We start from the raw sequence: 19,276 nt of genomic DNA on the forward strand, positions 1-19,276 counted from the left end.
GAGAAGAGCTCCTGACTGCATGCCTCCTGGGACTCCGGGGTATCTTCCCCCACCACAGTAGCCTCACTGTCTGCCTCCCCCTTCCCCTCCCCCTCCTCTACCGGCTCTGAACTGTCCATCATGGTCCTTGGATTTACAGAGGGGTCACCCCCATAAATCGCATCCAGCTCCTTGTAAAACCGGCAGGTCGTGGGGGCAGCGCCGGATCTGCGGTTCCCCTCACGTGCTTTGCAATAGGCACTCCGCAGCTCCTTTACTTTAACCCTGCAATGCAGTGCGTCACGCTCATGGCCCCTTTCCAGCATGGCTCTTGATACCTGGGCAAAGGTATCATAATTCTTACGGCTAGAGCGCAGCTGTGCCTGCACAGATTCCTCCCCCCAAACACTGATGAGGTCCATCAGCTCGCCATTGCTCCATGCTGGGGCTCGTTTGCCACATGGAGGCATGGTCACCTGTAAAGATTCACTGATTGCACTCCACACCTGGCTGAGCAAACAGGAAGGGGATTTTTAAAATTCCTGGGGCATTTAAAGGGCGGGTCACCTGAGGCCAGGGAAGTAGAGTCTGACCTGATGAGCAGAGTGGCTGAACAGGCATTCTGGGATACATCCTTATACCCTGGAGGCCAATCACGGCGCTGGTGTGTGGCTACACTTGATGACCAGCGCTGCAGCACCAGTGCTGGAATCCTTATTCCCCATGCCGAGTGAGGTGTACGGCCAGCGCTGCAGCCAGGGAGTTGCAGCGCTGGAAGTGCCCTGCAGGTGTGGCCACTTACTAATTGCAGCGCTAGTGGAGGCTTTCCAGCGCTGCAAATCACCAGTGTAGCCATACCCTGAGATTCAAAGGGCTCTGGACTCCCCGCAGTTGCAGGCAGCCCAGAGCTCTTTGCTTCCTGGCCGTGGCCGGGATTCAAAGGGCTCTGAGCTGCCTGCAGAGCGCCGTGTGCGGGGGATTTAGAATCCCCTCGCCGGCCGCACAGTGAGGCTCTGCGGGCCGCATGCGGCCTGCGGGCCGCGTGTTGTGCAGGCCTGCCCTAAGGGGAAAAGGACATTGCCAAAACTTACTTGGTGGGTCTTTTTCTCATGGTTTATATTATGAATCCTGTTTGTGGTGTTTCCCCAATATGAAGCCACATTGTTTCCCTCCTTTATTAAAAGGATTTTGCTACACTCAGACTGCGTGCTTGCAAGAAGGGAACTATTGCCTCCTAGAGGCGCCCGGGGGGTGGTGGTATGTAATTGTCCCAGGTCACTGGGTGGGGGCTCGAGCTGGTTTTGCATTGCGTTATTGAAACGGGAAACCCTGGATACTGAACCCAGCCCTTGTTGCTGCCAACTCAGAGAAGCAGAAGGGTTACATATCTATCTATCTATCTACTGCTAGCCATCACCATTCTATGTGATAATCTTGCACATAAAATCAATAGCCATTGCAAAGTTCCTAGTGGGTTCTCTGGCTCTTTTTACTTTTCAGGATAGCAACTCTGACTAAGGTATCAATGTATTTGTTCTTTGGGGTTTTTTTGTATGTCATATTTTTAATTTATTTTTGTTTAGTTGTTTGTTGTTTTTTATTTGTTTCTTTGTTCTAGGTGGGTTTGCAGGTGGGAAGGCCTGGAGAGATATTGAGTCTTTGGTTAGACAGGATTTTCAATGTTTGTCTTCTCTTGAGCCTGCTCCTATGTCATCTCTTTGATGGGGTTTTCTGAATGAGCTGAAGGTTTGCTCCTCACAATGACAAAAGAGAGCAAAAGAAGTTTCTGCATTGCTAAATTCCTCCTGAAATGATTAAGTATATACTGTTGGGAAATTATTGTTTTATTAATGACATGTTAGGAGCCTCAGGAAGCTATCTTTTATTATTTTAACCTGAAGACGAGCTCCATGCAGCTTGAAAGCTTGTCCCTCTCACCAACAGAAGATGGTCCAATAAAAGATATTACCTCACCCATCTTCTCAATGTAATAACTGTGTCAGTCTTGCTATGGTGCAAAGACTGTTTTGAAGAGAAACTTTTTCCAGTGTTTTCTACAGAAAATTTAACTCGAGATAATGAGGCAAAATTTGGATCTCATTGAAGTCACTGAGGTTTAGCCCCTCACCTCAAAGAAATTAGGATTTGGCCAATAGCCTATATACAAAAAGGATCCAGAATTGGCAACAGACCCCTGGAGAAAGTGAATGTGACAGAAATGTAAGGGTCTGATATCCCAACTCATCTAAACCAGAATCAGTGTAGACTAGACCCATTGACATCACCAATTTAATACTGATGAGGTTCTGGCCCAAAGTCTCTGGGCTCCACTCAGTAGTGACATAAACACTGGTATAAGTTACTTGTTTGATTGTGAATTATGTTAGCTAGCTAGCTAGATAACAAATAATCTATAAAAAATATTCTGTTTCTTTTCCAGTTAATGATTGTCTTTGTCCGCATCATGATTTTCTAAGTCCTTCTTATGAAGTCTTATTTAGCAAATATTTTTATGACTATATCTTACTTCATCGCTCATTTACAAACAGCTCATCAAAAGTACTCTGTGTTTGGACTTTGAGATGTTTTGACTGGATACATTTTAAACATGCTGTGTTTTGTTTCACTGAATAAATGGAAGTAGCAGACATAGGTTCCTGAAAAATCAAGGGGCTAATTCTCAGCTGGTTTAACTTGTCATAGCTCTGTTGAAGTCAATAGATCTCTGAGAATTTACACCAGCTGAGGATCTGGTCCAAAAATGCATGATTATGAAATTAAAATTCACTTTGAATATTCTGTACAAAGGCCCTGATTCTGCAGCCACTTCAGCACATTCTAAACTCTAAACATGAATGGCCCCATTGAAGGTTTAAAGAAAAACTTATACTTTAATTTCTATTGGTTATGAGCTAGGGTTTTGGATAGGGCTTAAGGCTAACACCAAAGTGGTGTTTTCCCTTCCAGCTCAGGACTCCAGGACCCTGTCTTGCTGAGCCAGACACTCCCGTCTGCTCCATCAAAGACCCAGAATCTGAATTACTTACCCCAAAGCTGCAGGTTTACCTGAAAACAGCTCACTGAAGAGTGTTTGTCTTTAGTACTCAGATACCCAACTTCCAGTGGGGTATAAACCCAAATAAATCCATTTTACTCTGTACAAAGCTTATACAGGGTAAACTCATAAATTGTTCGCCCGCTAGAACACTGATAGAGATATATGCAGAAGTTATTTGCTCCTCCAGGTATTAATACATGCTCTGAGTTAATTAATAAGTAAAAATGATTTTATTAAATACAGAAAGTAGGATTTAAGTGGTTCCAAGCAGTAACAGACAGAACAAAGTAAGTCACCAAGCAAAATAAAATAAAATGTGCAAATCTATGTCTAATCACACTGAATGCAGATAATCTCACCAGTTCCAGAATGTTCCCTTTTACAGACTAATCTCCTTTTAGTCTGGGTCCAGCAATCACTCACACCCCTTGCAGTCTCTGTCCTTCATTCCCATTTCTTTCAGTATCCTGGAGGGTTGGGGGGTTGGATAGGCTCTCTCTTTAGCCAACTGAGGACAACATAGAGGGAGTCTCCTCAGGAGCGCCGCCAGCTTTTTTGGCACCCTAGGCGGAGGATGGTCCCGCCCCTGAAATGCTGCCCCCGACAGAGGAGGCGGAAGGTCTCGTCCCCGAAATACCTCTGACAACCAGGATGGCCGAAGATCCAGCTGCCTAGGTTGCCTAATGGGTTGCGCCGGCCCTGGGTCTCCCAAGGGTAGAAATAGACTCTCTCTTCTGGGTATACACCTCTCTCTCCCCCTGTGTAGAATCCAGTCACAAAATGGAGATTTGGAATCACATGGGCAAGTCACATGCCCATGCATGACTCAGGACTTACAAGTAGCAGCCATTACCCACATGCTACCTTGAACGTCCTCAGGTAAACTTCTTATGTGGATTGGAGTCTTCCAAGCTCTTTTGTATGTTAAGTGCTTCCTGACTGAGCACTTGCACATTCCTTTCCCAAGAAGTGACCAAATGTTCTAACTAAGGGTACTTAAAAATCGAGCAACTCTACAGCCAATGTTCATAACATTCATAACTTCAAACACAAAAATGATACATGCATACAAACAGGATTAATACATTCAGTAGATCATAACCTTTATGGAGATATGTTACATGGCATATGTAGCATAAAACACATGTTAAGCATATTTCCATAAACCTTATGGGAGGTACCGTCACAGTGTTTATATGAGAAGAAGAGTGAGAATGTACTGCGAGACAATGTATCGCCAGGTCTACACTGGAAAAGTTTTGCTGACATAGCAATACAAATAAACTTTCCTAATGTAAATGTACTAGTAGTTTTGCTGGTATTGCTTACACTGGTTCTTTGAGAGAAACAAGGCACACCGCAGAAGCATTTTTAAGCTGATTTAACCATATTTACACTAGGGATTTTATCGGTATAGAAAGGTTGCGAAAAAATCACACTTCCAAGCTGACATTGCTATGATGGTGAAAGTTTCTAGTGTAGATCTGGCTTATGTGTTTCTTTTTGTGAGATTAATTTGTGAGTGCAACGTACTGAGACTTTTTGGCTTAAAGTGTGTTTTTGCTAGTCAAGTACACTGCTCACATGTATTGTTGTCAGTATACATTATTGTGAGTGTATACCTGAGTTGAAATCAATGTGGATGTGCGTTTTCTATTCCTGTGTGTGTCCTTGAGAACATACATGATGTGAATGCACAATATCATGTGTGAATTATTGAAAAATATTGTGTAACTTTTGTGTGTGTTGTCAGTACTTCATCTGAAGTGCAAGTGTGCATTATTGTTGTGTTTGTGAATACACAATATTCTGTGTTTATTAGTGAAAAATATTGTGTGATTACAAGTGTGTTGTGACTGTGAATTACTGTGCATGTTTCTGTGTGTACATGGTTGTGTATTTATGGGCAAATATTATTTTGTGCATGTGTATGTTTGGAAGTGAACATTAATAATGACTTACCACTGAGCTTGGTAAAAAAAAAATCAAAAGCTGCTGTCTTCCTGCAGCTCCTAAGATGGTGAGATTTTAGTCCGTTCAAAAGTGATGCCTACAATTCATCATTTCCTCACATGCCAAGTCCAGCTCATTTTATTCAACATTTGTATTTGCTGGCTTGTTAATTTTAAAACAAATTTTGCAATTATTATTTTTTTAAAAATTACATATTTGGGCTTTTATTTTCAAGAGAGTCTAAGGAGGTTTGTGCAGTAGATAGGAATTCAGAACTTGTTCCAGGCCCAGGTCCTCCAAGGTATTATGCACTTAGCTCCCATGGGAATTGGTTTTTGGTTTTGCCCCTGACATACTTGGTGGCTCTGGGCAATAGCCAATACTTGGTACTTCACAGCAGGTGAAAAATCAACTCATCCAGTGCTGCATGTGGAATGTAACTTGATCCTTATGCCCAGAGGCCAGCTCAGAAGAACTCAGTTCCCATTCAGGCACCAAATTAAATGCTGCCTATGGATGAATTTAATCTGATAATGACGTCAGCCTCATGATAGCCTCTTATAGAAGGAACTGTCATAACTCAACTCTATAGATGATCAGGAAAAGAAGTCCCATTATTCACTGCTCTGTCTATCTAAAGTGTCTATATGGCTGCCATGACTGCAGTATCTGAGCCAGGAGTGCTCAAAAACATTCTAGCACAATGTTTTCCAATGGAAAAATTGCTGGGTTCACCAAACAAATTTTTCACAGAAAGTCTTCAGTTTCCTTGAAATGTTTTTGTTTTTCATTTAAAGAAATGAAAACTGGAAAAGCAAATATTTTTGGCTGAAAATTTTATATTTCAATTTAATTTAATGGTTTTTGACAGTTGTCAGATAAAACAGTTCAGTGTTGAGAAATGTTGGAGGTTTTCTTTGACAAAAAAAACAAAATTTTCCTGAGGAAACAAAGTTTCCAACCACCTGTTTTAGCCACTAACTCTTTAATATATTTATCCTCACCCCAACCCTATAAGTCAAGGCAGTAATATTATATCCATGTTATAGATGGGAATTGTTGTCCAGACAGAATGATGTGCCCAAGATCACACAGGAAATCCATGGCAAAACAGGGAGCTGAGCTGGGTCTCTCAGGTTCCAGATTAGCATCCAAACCACTGGACCATTATTCCCCAGTCACTGCTGTCACGCTGTCCGGAATGGCTCACAACCGTGAGTGCCAATCTCAGGTCAGACTCAGAAAACAGGGCAGACACCCCAACCTGGTGGTATATTCTATAATTAGATGTCACCAAGCCAGTAATAAATGTGAACTCCTGGCTCACTATATTAGTATTACCATGGAGTCACAGACAGTCCCCTAGGCTCTCCAGCCAATCTTACCACCCAGATAAACTGGACTTTGGGATAAAAGGTTCTTAATACAAAAAAATCACATTATAGTAGGTTCCTCCCAACCCCAAAGGGTCAGTCACTTATCCCAGGTCAGTGGATACTCTAGATCTCACGTCAAAGGCAACGCTGGCAGCCTATTTCTCTAGTAAACTAACTAAAGGTTTATTAGCTAAGAAAAGAAATGAAAGTTATTGAGAGGTTAAAGCAGGTAAAAGACATTAACGGGTTTGGACAGTCCAAGTGTGTCAGTACAAAGTGAGAGCAGAGATGTGTTAATCTGCTAGTTTTCCATACGTCTCTCAGGGTTACCCAAGATAACTTTGGGGCTCTCTCTTGCAGCTGGAATGTTCCCTGAAAGTGTCCAAACAGCGCCGAGATACAGAACCATTCCCTGGATCCATTCCCATAGCTGTCTTCCCCGGAAAGCAATCTGGCAAGTGTTTCCAACACAGCAGTCCTCTGCTGACTAAACACAGACTGGTTCCTATATTCCTGTGGAACACAGGCAAATTCTGCTGGGGAAAAAAAGACAAATCTTGCACCCAGATCTATGAAAATTCATGAAAAGTGTTGTGTATTTGGTTGTCATGGTTTTTGTTCCTATGGCAACTGAGTTAGATTATTAGGGGATAGCCCAGCCAGCTTCAGGTCAGCTGGTCAGGTGAGCTCCGTGTCTGTAAATAAATGGTAGCTTTGTTAGCTGTCTGCTCTCTGGCCTCAACTGATTTCTTCCTAAACCGTCTGCCCCCAAGGATATAGCAAAAAGCTCCAACAAAACTGAATCATGGATCATCTCTAAATAAAAGTATTTTCTCATCTCAATTATTATGCCCCAGATTTTGGTAAAGTGAGGCACAGATAGTTGAAGTAACATAGCTGCATAGCTGGGCTACTTACAAGAATTCTTGGCATCTTGTGACCTCTCTCTAGATCCCTGGCTGTACTAGTTACCATTTCAGGCTGGGATTCTCAAGATATATGTGCTTTACTCCCATAGGTTCTTTTATGAATCCCAGCCTTCATTATGTGAAATTCAAGAGACGCCTGGGCCTTGGACGTGAACAAGATAGACACAGGAGCAGGATTACAAAGGCACCTAAAGAAGGAGACAGGTGCCTATTGGGATTGACAATAGCATCTAAGCTGGTGAAACTCCTAACTCCCACTGAATGACCATGGGACTTAGCCACCTAACTCATTTAGAAGCATTGATCAATCCCCGTAGGTGCCTGTCTTCACCTTTGAAAACCTAGCCCACAGATAACACAGAAGCTGGGCTGGAATCAGGGAATGCTGGGGGAGATCTTGGGCCCCGTGTTATGTAGAGTTCAGAGCTGAGGGACAGAATGGCTCTTTTGGCTTTATCACCTATTCATCTATGCACTTGCCTGAGGGCCTCTGCTGCTGAGCTGTGCAGGGCTCCAGAGAGTGAGTCCCACTAGCCCTTAGGAAATAGACACGAATAAATCATCTTCCCACAGCATCAGTCCTTTAATGCCAGTGATGCTCAACGCCAGCTACGGACAGCTCATCTGCAGAGAGCAATAGGTTTGAGTCTAGTTCAGTCTCAGAATGAGGAGGTGGGGAAAGATTTCTCAGATACCTGTACCTTTAGCTTCTAGATTGTGGTATATAGATAGATATTGACCAAAGAATCCTGGTGCTGAATGACTGACTGTGTCATATGTTGGAAAAAAATCCAAAGATCAGTACAGTAAGTTTGCTATTTGAATTAAATATGTTGGGGGATCAACATACAGGGGAAAATTAAGGTGCTAATTAAGACTTACATTATGAACTCACTAAGACTTTTACTCTCAGTTTAATCAAATACCTGCTGCTGATTGTAATTTTTCCACCCTTCCCCCCCCTCAGTTTTTGGCAAATGAAAATTTTCTCCTGAAAACTGTATTTTTTTTATCACAAAATCAAAAAAGTTTGAGTTTTACTATTTCAGTTTCTTTACAAAAGAATCCCAAAATGTTAGAGGGAAGCAGACAGATTCTAGAATTTTGTTGGTGGTGGTGGTGTTTAGATGAAGAACCAATCTCCATTAGAAATAATAGAGCTGAAAATTTCCAACCAGCCGTAAATTTTATGTAAATATCAGAACATTAATATTGCCTGATTAGAGCTTGATTTCAAACCCATTTATTCTATTGCAGCTGTGTGATTTCTCATTCTAAGGGATCGTTGCGTAGAGGTAACAATTAAATAACTAGTAAAGCTGGCAGCGCACAGAATGTTTCATACAGACGAGTCTCTTAAAATCCCAGTTTAGAGTTGAACCAAGCAGGCAAAGCCTGTCTATCCTGCTACCATTCAAGGACATACGGGAGCTCACTGGGAGTAGAACCCAGATCTCTTGGTTTAGCTCCACATTGCTGCCCGCTGAATATAAAGGATGTAAATGGGTTTGCAGAACTTACACAGCGTAAGACACAGGGCCATGTTTTCAAAGGTATTTAGATGCATAGTGGGACTTTCAGAATCATCTAGTAGCTTACAACTCATTGATTTCAAGAGGTTTTGGGGGCCTAGATGCTTTTGAAAATCCCACTAGGTGCCTCAATACCTTTAACAATCTGCTCCACTGCCCCTCTCCGAAAGCCCTTACAGTGCTAGTAGAGATGGCAGAGAAAGGAAGGAGGGGAAACAGAGGCAGAAAGAAGGGAAAAAACTGGGTTACGGGCACACATCAGGTCACTGGCAGAGTCAAGAATAGAGCCCAAGTGTCCCTGCACTGCACAACACAGATAAAATGGTAAAAGATAGGAATGATGGAAGGATGCTGCTAGACCATTATTACACACAGGCAGAAGTGCAGGTGGGGATTGTTGCCATAAATTAATTTGGAAGCAGGCAGCAGGCTGTCTAGGCACAGCGCTTCAGGTAGAAACATCACAAATGAGCTACTACTTGCGATGCTGGAGGAGTCTATGTCATATTGCCCTACAAAGTGGGAATCAGGCTGTGCTGGCATTTTAGTCTATTAGTTTCATGCCTAAGTTGTGAGCTTGGTGATGGTCGCAGTGGAGGGACCTTCTTTGCAAGAATTGTTGGATTTGGAGTGTCCTTTGTTCCATCCTTCATAGTGCAGCTTATCAAGGTACACCTTGGGCCAAATCCTCAGATCTGCTAAAGTGATGAAGCTCTGTTGAGTTTAAAGGAGATTACACTAATGTGATAATGCGACTGATTGATTGTGAGAGGTGAGTAGCACTAATAACACCTAGTCATTGTAAGTGATGAGTTCCGTGCACCTTTGACATTCATATAATGAGATATTAGGAAAAGGAGAAACAGGGCCATTCTCTCTGTCACTCTGATCCTGACCATTGTCCTTCTCATTCCCTGCACAGCCATCACACAGCATATTGAGGAAGAAAAATGTCCAACCAAACCACCATGACTGGATTCCTTCTCCTGGGATTCTCTGACATTAGAGAACTGCAGATTTTACATTTTATTGTATTTCTAGTGCTTTACCTGATATCTCTGCTGGGGAACCTTCTCATCATCACAGCCATAGCCCTCGACCGCCACCTTCACAACCCCATGTACTTCTTCTTGATTAATCTGTACATCCTAGACTTTGGCTCCATCTCTGTTACCACCCCCAAATCCATGGCCAATTCCCTCATGAACACCAGATGGATTTCTTATTATGGATGTGTAGCCCAAGTCTTTTTTTACATATTCTTTGCTTCAGCAAATTTTGCCATATTGACCATCATGGCATATGACCGATACATAGCGATCTGCCAGCCACTTCACTATGAGATGGTGATGACCAGGAGAGCTTGTGTCCAAATGGCAGCAAGTGCCTGGATCAGTGGTATTCTCTATTCTGCCCTGCACACTGGGAACACATTTGCGATATCCTTCTGTGGAGGCAATATGGTGGATCAGTTCTTCTGTGAAATTCCCCAGCTCCTCCACCTCTCCTGCTCTGACTCAAACATCGGTGAAGTTGTTGTTATTTCTCTTAGTGTGCTTTTAGGTTTAATCTGCTTTGCTTTTATAAATGTGTCATATGTTCAGATCTTCAAAACAGTGCTGAGAATCCCATCTGAGCAGGGCCGGCAAAAAGCCTTCTCCACCTGCCTCCCTCACCTCATTGTGGTCTCTTTATTCCTTTTCACTGGCCTGTTTTCCTTTCTGAAACCTACCTCCAACTCAACCTCAGATCTGAATCTCTTGGTGGCTGTTCTCTATTCCATAATGCCCCCAATGATGAATCCGATCATCTACAGCATGAGAAACAAGAAAATTAAAGGTGCACTGTGTAAACTGATAGGTTGGAGGATATTCAGCAAGAATAAAATGTCTATATTTCTCCACTGATCACAGTTACATTCTGTGTTTCTTTATAAATGTAATCAGCTGATGACATTATTGGTTACATGAGAACATACTGTGCAATCTGTTAATGCAGAATTGGGTATTTACACTAATAAAAATCCAGACAAACAAATAACGAAAAAGTAGTTACTAGAGGTTTACATCAATGCAATGAAGATCAGAATCTTTCTATTTATCTATCTATGCACTGCTAGCCATCACCATTCTATGTGATAACCTTGCACATAAAATCAGTAGCCATAGCAAAGTCCCTAGTGGGTTCTCAGGCTCTTCTTATTTTTCAGGATAGCAACTCAGATTGAGGTATCAATGCATTTGTTCTTTGGGTTTTTTTGTTTGTCGGATTTTTAGTTTATTTTTGTTTAGTTGTTTGTTGTTTTTATTTGTTTCTTTGTTCCAGGTGGGTTTGTGTGTGGGAAGGCCTGGAGAGATATTGAGTGTTTGGTTAGACAGGATTTTCAATGTTCACCTTCTCTTGAGAGTGCTCATATGTCATCTCTTTGATGAGGTTTTCTGAGTGAACTGAAGGTTTGCCCTCCACAATCATAAAATGGTGCAAAAGAAGGTTCTGCATGGCTAAGTTCCTCCTGAAATGATTATGTATATACTGTTGGGATATTATTGTTAGTAGCCTCAGGAAGCTGTTTTTTATTATTTTAACCTGAAGACAAGCTCTGTGCAGCTCGAAAGCTTGTTCCTCTCACCAACAGAAGATGGTCCAATAAAAGATACCACCTCACCCATCTTCTCAGTGTAAGAACTTTGTCATTCTTGCTATGGTGTAAAGCCTGTTTTGAAGAGAAACTTGTTCCTGTGTTTTCTAAAGAAAATCTAACTTGGGAAAATAAGGCCAAATTTTGATTCCATTTAAGTCACTAAGGTTTAGCCCCTCACTTCAAAAAATTAGGATTTGGCCAATAATCTATATACACAAGGATCCAGAATTGGCTGACAAACCCCTGGAGAAAGCGAGTATGACAGATATGTAAGGGTCTGATATCCCAACTCATCTAGACCAGACCAATGAAGACTAGACCCATTGACATCACCAATTTAATACTGATCAGGTTCTGGGCCAAAGTTTCTGGGCTCCACACAGTAGTGACATAAACACTGGTGTAAGTTACTTGTTTGGAGTCATTTTCTTCTAGCCTTGGTGTAAGTGGAAAAGTGCCATCACATGCCCTGATCTGGTGTCCCATATGCTAGCCCATGTAGATCTACTCACTTCCAAGCTGAGAAAGGAGCTCAGAAGTTATTAGTATTATAATACCATCTTTCTGAATGGCTATGTACAGTACATATATGACAGAAAAAACAAATCATGGGATTAGACAGAAAGACAGATAAATAGGACCATTTCTTCTCCTAACACATAACCAAATTTAGTCAGAATGATAGATTTCTCTTTGATTGTGAATTATGTTAGCTAGCTAGTCAGATAACAAAAAAGCTATGAAAATTATTCTTCTTTTCCTGTTAATGATTGTCTTTGTCCACATCATGGTTTTCTTATAAGTCCATATTATGCCTTATTTAGCAAAGATTTTTTATGATTATATCTTACTCCATTGCTCATTTACAAACAGCTCATCAAAAGTACTCTATGTTTGGACTTTGAGATGTTTTGACTGGATACATTTTAAACATGCTGTGTTTTATTTCACTGAATAAATGGAAGTATCACACATGGGTTCCTGAAATATCAAGGGACTTAATATCAAATATCAAATTCTCAGCTGCTTTAACTTGTCATAGTTCTATTGAAGTCGATAGATCTCTGAAAATTTACACCAGCCGAGGACCTGGTCCAAAAACTCATGATTATAAAATTAAAAATCACTTTGAATATTCTGTACAAAGGCCCTGATTCTGCAGCCAACTTCAGCACATTCTAAACTTAAACACTAATGGCCCCATTACATGTTTAAAGAAAAACTTATACTTAAATTCCTGTTGGTTATGGGTTAGGGTTATGGATAGGGCTTAAGGCTAACACCAAAGTGGTGTCAGACCCTGGCACTATACAAGTTACTCTCCTTTCTCAGTCAAATAAAGCCCTGCAATTGGAGCATTGGAATTATTCTCCTTTTCTGGGTTCTGGATTATTAACAAAAATAACAGTTTATCTCAAAGACAGAATCTCTGGGTCTTCTTCTCCAAACTCACCAGTCCAGTTTGCCCCTTCATCACCAACCTCTTCTTCCTGGATGTCCTGCTCAGAAGTCACCTTCTACAGGACAGGCCCAACAAAGAAAGTAACAGAATGCCACTAGCCATCACTTTCAGTCTCCAACTAAAACTTCACCAGCGCATCATCAAGGATCTACAACCTATCCTGACGGACCATCCCTCACTCTCACAGAACTTGGGAGACAGGCCAGTCCTCACTTACAGACAGCTCCCAAACCTGAAGGAAATACTCACCAGCAACCACACACCACACAATAAAAATACTAACCCAGGAACCTATCCTTGCAACAAACCTTGTTGCGAACTCTGTCCACATATCTATTCAAAGGACACCATCATAGGACCTAATCACATCAGCCATGCCAGCAGGAGCTCGTTCACCTGCACATCTGTCAATGTGATACATGCCACCACATGCCAGCAATACCCCTCTGCCATGTAGATTGGCCAAACTGGACAGTCTCTGTGCAAAAGAATAAATGGACACAAATCAGACATCAAGAATTATAACATTTGAAAACCAGTTGGAGAACACTTCAACTTTCCTGGACACTCAATTACAGACCTAAAAGTGGCAATTCTTCAACAAAAAAACTTCAAAAACAGACTCCAACGAGAAACTGCAGAACTGGGATTAATTTGCAAACTGGACACCATCAAATTAAATAAAGACTGGGAGTGGATGGGTCATTACACAAACTAAAACTATTTCCCCATGCTAATTTCCCCCCTACTGTTACTCACACCTTCTTGTCAACTGTTTGAAGTGGGCCATCCTGATAATCACTACAAAAGTTTTTTTTTCTCCTGCTGATGTTAGCCCATCTTATTTGATTTATCTCATTAGAGTGGGTATGGCAACCCCCATCTCTTCATGTTCTCTGTATGTATCAATTTCTTAGCAAGTAAGGTTCCACAAGTACTCCTCATTCTTTTTATTATATCCATGTTATAGATGGGAATTGTTGTCCAAACAGAATGACGTGCCCTAGATCACACAGGAAATCCATGGCAAAATAGGTAGCTGAGCTGGGTCTCACATATTAGGTTCCTCCCAACCCCAAAGGGTCAGTCACTTATCCCAGGTCAGTGGATACTCTAGATCTCACGTCAAAGGCAACGCTGGCAGCCTATTTCTCTAGTAAACTAACTAAAGGTTTATTAGCTAAGAAAAGAAATGAAAGTTACTGAGAGGTTAGGGCAGGTAAAAGACATTAACGGGTTTGGACAGTCCAAGTTTGTCAGTCCAGAGTGACAGCAGAGATGTGGTAATCTGCTAGTTTTCCATACGTCTCTCAGGGTTACCCAAAATAACTTAGGAGATCTCTGTCTTGCAGCTGAAATGTTCCCTGAAAGTGTCCAAACAGCGCCGAGATACAGAACCATTCCCTGGATCCATTCCCATAGCTGTATTCCCCGGAAAGCAATCTGGCAAGTGTTTCCATCCCAGCAGGGGTTTTTCCTCTGTTCACTCAAGACAGACTGGGTCTGTGCATTTCCCTTTGTCTAACACACTGACCTGTGCTTTGAAGTGAGCATGTTCTTCATTTACATTTCCAAGGCTCCAATCACATTTGATGGGCAAATGTAATTACCAGGATACATGCAATGTAAATTGCAATGTAACAGCATAAAACAATCCTTCGTTAGTTTTCATGAAGTTCACATATCAAGTAAATGTACACTTTGGATCTAGGGTTAATTAAGTACAGGGATAGACATAATGTAAAGGGATAGCATTCAACAGGTTACAGATAAGTGAAGACAATATCAGTCTCATTTCCTCTGAACTAAATTAACACTTGAGTGAATTAGTACACTTAACATTTCTTTGATAGTCACACGATAGTGATGGTAATATAGTATGTAGGCCTGTTTATTTACCTGAGATAGAATTTTGGGTTTTGTTTGCCCAGTTGAATTTTGAGATTTTTAAAAAATTTAAAATTTTAAATTATTTAAAAACATAATTGTTTGTGTCTTATACCTGTATCAACATAAGTGAACAAGAAAAAAAACCCAAAAAACAAAACAAAACAAAAAACGGTGTGTGTTGCTTCTGCCTATAGCCAGATGCGGTTTTTTTAGTACAAAGAGAAAAGATAAGAAATAGAGTTCAGTTTTGCTGGATATGGTGGGAGTTTGATATACAGTGTATAATTGATGGCTGTCTGACTTCTCTCTCAAGACAAGGTCAAGTAACCAGTTGGGAAGGGCCAGGAGGCTATGGGTGAGTTATAAGGATCACTGAAAACCAATGAAAAAGGTAACCCTGACCGGTGCATAACCTCACTCCCTATCCCTCCCATGTGCTACAAAAGAGATGGTACTGGAGCCTCCAGATTCAAGACCCTCCAAAATGGAATAGGACCATACATTGCAAGCGTGGTACAAGGAGCATACACTACAGGTATAATTAAACCCACTACAAGGGAGGGAGAGGAAGCTCTACTGGTGTAAAGAGCTGTGGTTATGCTTGCTTGTTAACCTCAAAAAACATTGTATTGCCTGCATTTTGGACTCTGGCTATCTGCTCTCTGCTTGCGTGACAAGAACCAAGGTTGGGTAGGGGAAGCCCTAACAACACACAAATGAATTGGCCTATTGCTCTGACCTGAGCTGGCCTGTCAGTGTCACAGGGCCGCCCAGAGGTGGGGTCAAGAGGGGCAATTTGCCCCAGGCCCCGGGCCCCACAGGGGCCCCTACGAGAGTTTTTCGGGGCCCCTGGAGCAGGGTCCTTCACTCGCTCTGGGAGCCCCAGAAAACTCTTGCGGGGCATGGGCCCCCGGAGCTTCTTCCTCTCCCGGTCTTCGCCGGCGGGGAGTCCTTCAGCTTCAGGACGGAAGGACCCCCCGCTGGCGAATTACTGCCGAAACGGGACCCACTGCCGATGTGCAGCCCGGTCTTTGGCGGTAATTCAGCGGTGGGGGATCCCGCCACGGGTCTCTAGGGCACTTCGGTGGCGGGTCCCGGAGCAGAAGGGCCCCCCGCCACCGAATTACCGCCGAAGCGGGGGCCCCCTGCCACCGAAGACCCCAGGCCCCCGGAATCCTCTGGGCGGCCCTGCAGTGTCACAATTGCTACATGACTAGAGGGAGCAACATTACTAAGGTCTGTCTTCACAGGGTTAGAAAAACCATGGCTGACCTGGTTCAGCTGACTCGACCTCATGGGGCTCGGGCTCCGGGGCTGAAAAATTGCTGTGCAGACATTTGGACTCAGGCTGAATTCTGAGCTCTGGGATCCTACACTGCAATCTTTAGCCCCACTCCCCAAGCTCTGCAACCCCAAGTCAGCTGACCCAGGCCTGCCGCAGCCAGGCACAGGGTTTTTATCCCTATGTAGACATACCCTAAGGGACTGGGACCATGACACCCGGGTTATATTCCTCAGAGCTGCTGTGTGACCTCTGGCCAGTCACTTCCCCTCTCTGTACAATCTGAAAAATGAGGATGATAATACAGCAGACCCTTACTAGAACGTGAGCTTATATAGCGCGAATTTGCTTTGAACGCAGTCGTGTCCATGGCTCCCAAATTTAATTACTCTCATTGGGAGTCATGGTAATGCGGTCCCCGCATTAACGCAGTACCGCACACTGATTCCAACCCCGTGTTCAAGTAAGGGTCCGGTGTACTGACCTGGCTTAATAAATCACTCTGGGATCTAAAGCTAAGTTGTATTGTTATCTAGATCTACCGGATAACCAGGCACCGAGCAGGGCAGAATATTTGAAGAGAGCATCTGGGTGGGAAATGGGTTTCCCATCCTGCAAGATTTTGAGAGAGACAAAGAAGGTGAAGTAACATTTTTTATTGGACCAACTTCTGTTGGTGGATGGGACAAGCTTTTGTGCTTCATAGAGCTCTTCCTCTGATCTGGAGAAAAGAATCATGGTGTCCAAGATCAGTAGAAGGTGGGACAGATTGTTATGCATAAGGGGATCACACATGTTGTAGGAGACCACTTAAAACGAAGTGGGCAATTAACATGAAGTGGGTGATTAACACTCTGCGGAACAGGCAGCAGGGCCCATTGACTCCAAAGGAGCTACAGTCAATTTACACCTGATGGGAGACCAATGTGAATTAAATATTTTTAAAAAGTCATCCAGCATTGCATATGCAGCCCACTGAGCTTTTTAGTTTAGTGCTGTCTGTAGCAAGAGAAAAATTAATGTAATGGCAAAGAAAGAAAGAAAGAAAGAAAGAAAGAAAGAAAGAAAGAAAGAAAGAAAGAAAGAAAGAAAGAAAGAAAAAGAAAGAAAGAAAGAAAGATTGATTCTGGGCTGATCATCCCAACAGAAGTTGAAGATCAGATCCTTGAAATCTGTGCAAAATTCTATCCCTAGTGGGACTGAACCACTCTCCATCACCGGTAAAAGTTACAATTGTAATTAAACCCATGGGGCAAAGAGCTAAGAAAGTGTGAACTGGTTCAGAACTCTTAAGTCAGCTTCAGATCAGATTAGCAGGCAAAAAATATGGACTTATAACCATGTAACAGGCTAGATCCCCAGCTGATGTAAATTGACATTGCTTGATGGAAATCAAAGGCCCAGATTCCCAGTTGGCATAAATAGTCCAAACTACCATGAACTCAATGGAAGTGTAATGATTGACACAAGCTCATGACCTGGGCCTTAGTTTTTAGTCTTCACTTCTGGATACCTCTTGGTGACTGACTTCAAGCAGATGGGGCAGCCTGAGCTGTGGGTTCCTCTAGCAGATGCATCCCAAGAGCTGCCCATACAATGCAGGAGAGGAAAAAAAACACTCTGCTCACCTTGAAGTGATTATGTGATGTTAATGAAGGAACAGGCTATTCCAGGCCCGTTAAGATTCATAGAATATCAGGGTTAGAAGGGACCTCAGGAGATCATGTAATCCAACCCCCTGCTCAAAGCATGATCAATACCCAGACAGATTTTTGCCCTACATCTCTAAATGGCCCCCTGAAGGATTGAGCTCATAATGCTGGGCTTAGGAAGCCAATGCTCAAGCCATTGAGCTATCCTGCAAACCAGCTGAACAGTGAACAGCAGAGGCTAACAGAAGGAGTTTGCTTGGGATCTGTTCGAGAGGAGGTACGCTAAGTGCTGCATTAGGGGGGCTGTGTTGGTGAGCATCTGAGTGTCTGTTGCAGGGGACAGTTTGTCAGTTTGACCGTGACTGTTTGATTGTTTGTTTGAAAAGTGTGAATTGGGAGTGCTTTGTTCCAGGTGGGCCTTGAATGGGCCTGACTGTTATAAAAAGTCAGTCAGCAGTGAACCAACTGAGTGGCAAACAGCAGAGGCTAACAGAGGGAGTTTGCCTGGGAGCGAGCCTAGGGAGAGCCCACTGAGACTTTCATCTCCTCAGCTTCTGTGAGTTGCTGCAACAGCTGAGGAAGTTCTTAGAAGGAAGAAATTATGGAAGGTGAGCATTCAGCTGTTGTAACCTGCACAGGTTGCGCCATGTTTGTCTTTCTTCCACAGGACAGAAGTGACTTTGTCTGTACAAAGTGCAAGCTGGTCTCCATATTGGAAGAGAAGGTTCAAGGTCTGGAGCAACAAGTATCGACCCTGCGTTGCATAAGAGAAAATGAAGATTTCCTGGACAGACATCAGGATATGCTTCTATGGACACAATGTTCTGAAGAATCGGAGCAGGCTGTGCAGAAGGGAGAGAGGGACGGTGAAGAAATTTAGCAGCATGTGAACTCCAGAAGAAGAAAGAGGAGCGTCCATGTACCAGCAATAGAGATACAGATGAGCAACTGTTTTCAAGTTGTCTCTACAGGTACTAATGTGGAGAGTGGACTAGATGATACATCTGAGGGAAGGGAGCAGAAGGAGACTCCATCGATTGGAAGGCATGAGATGCACTGTCCTAGGGATGGGGGTTCCATGACCACCACTCCCAAGAGAAGGAGGAGGGTGGTGGTGGTTGGGGACTCCCTCCTCAGGGGGACTGAGTCATCTACCTGCGCCCTGACTGAGAAAACGGGGAGGTCTCTACTTGCCAGGAGCTAGGATTCACAATGTGACAGAAAGACTGCTGAGACTCATCAAGCCCTCGGATTGCTACCCCTTCCTGCTTCTCCATCTGAGCACCAATGATACTGCCAAGAATGACCTTGAGCAGATCACTGCAGACTACGTGGCTCTGGGAAGAAGGCTAAAGGAGTTTGAGGCGCAAGTGGCGTTCTCATCCATCCTCCCTGTACAGGGAAAAGGCCTGGGTAGAGATCATCGAATTGTGGAAGTCAACGAATGGGAAGAGGGAAGAGCATCTTTGCAAGCAGGCTGGCTAACCTAGTGATGAGGGCTTTAAATTAGGTTCACCGGGGG

At 43.0% G+C, this 19,276-nt stretch overlaps 1 protein-coding gene across 1 annotated transcript; it reads left to right on the forward strand.

Annotated features, from left to right (window-relative positions):
- Positions 1–9,777: 9,777 nt before the first annotated feature.
- Positions 9,778–10,734, forward strand: LOC123346916 (olfactory receptor 14A16-like). Its single transcript, XM_044984361.1, has one exon. It carries the CDS (start codon positions 9,778–9,780, stop codon positions 10,732–10,734), a length of 957 nt encoding a protein of 318 aa, XP_044840296.1.
- The last annotated feature ends 8,542 nt before the right edge of the window (positions 10,735–19,276 follow it).

The sequence above is a fragment of the Mauremys mutica genome, chromosome 12 (genome assembly GCF_020497125.1).
Source record: "Mauremys mutica isolate MM-2020 ecotype Southern chromosome 12, ASM2049712v1, whole genome shotgun sequence".
NCBI lineage: Eukaryota > Metazoa > Chordata > Testudines > Geoemydidae > Mauremys > Mauremys mutica.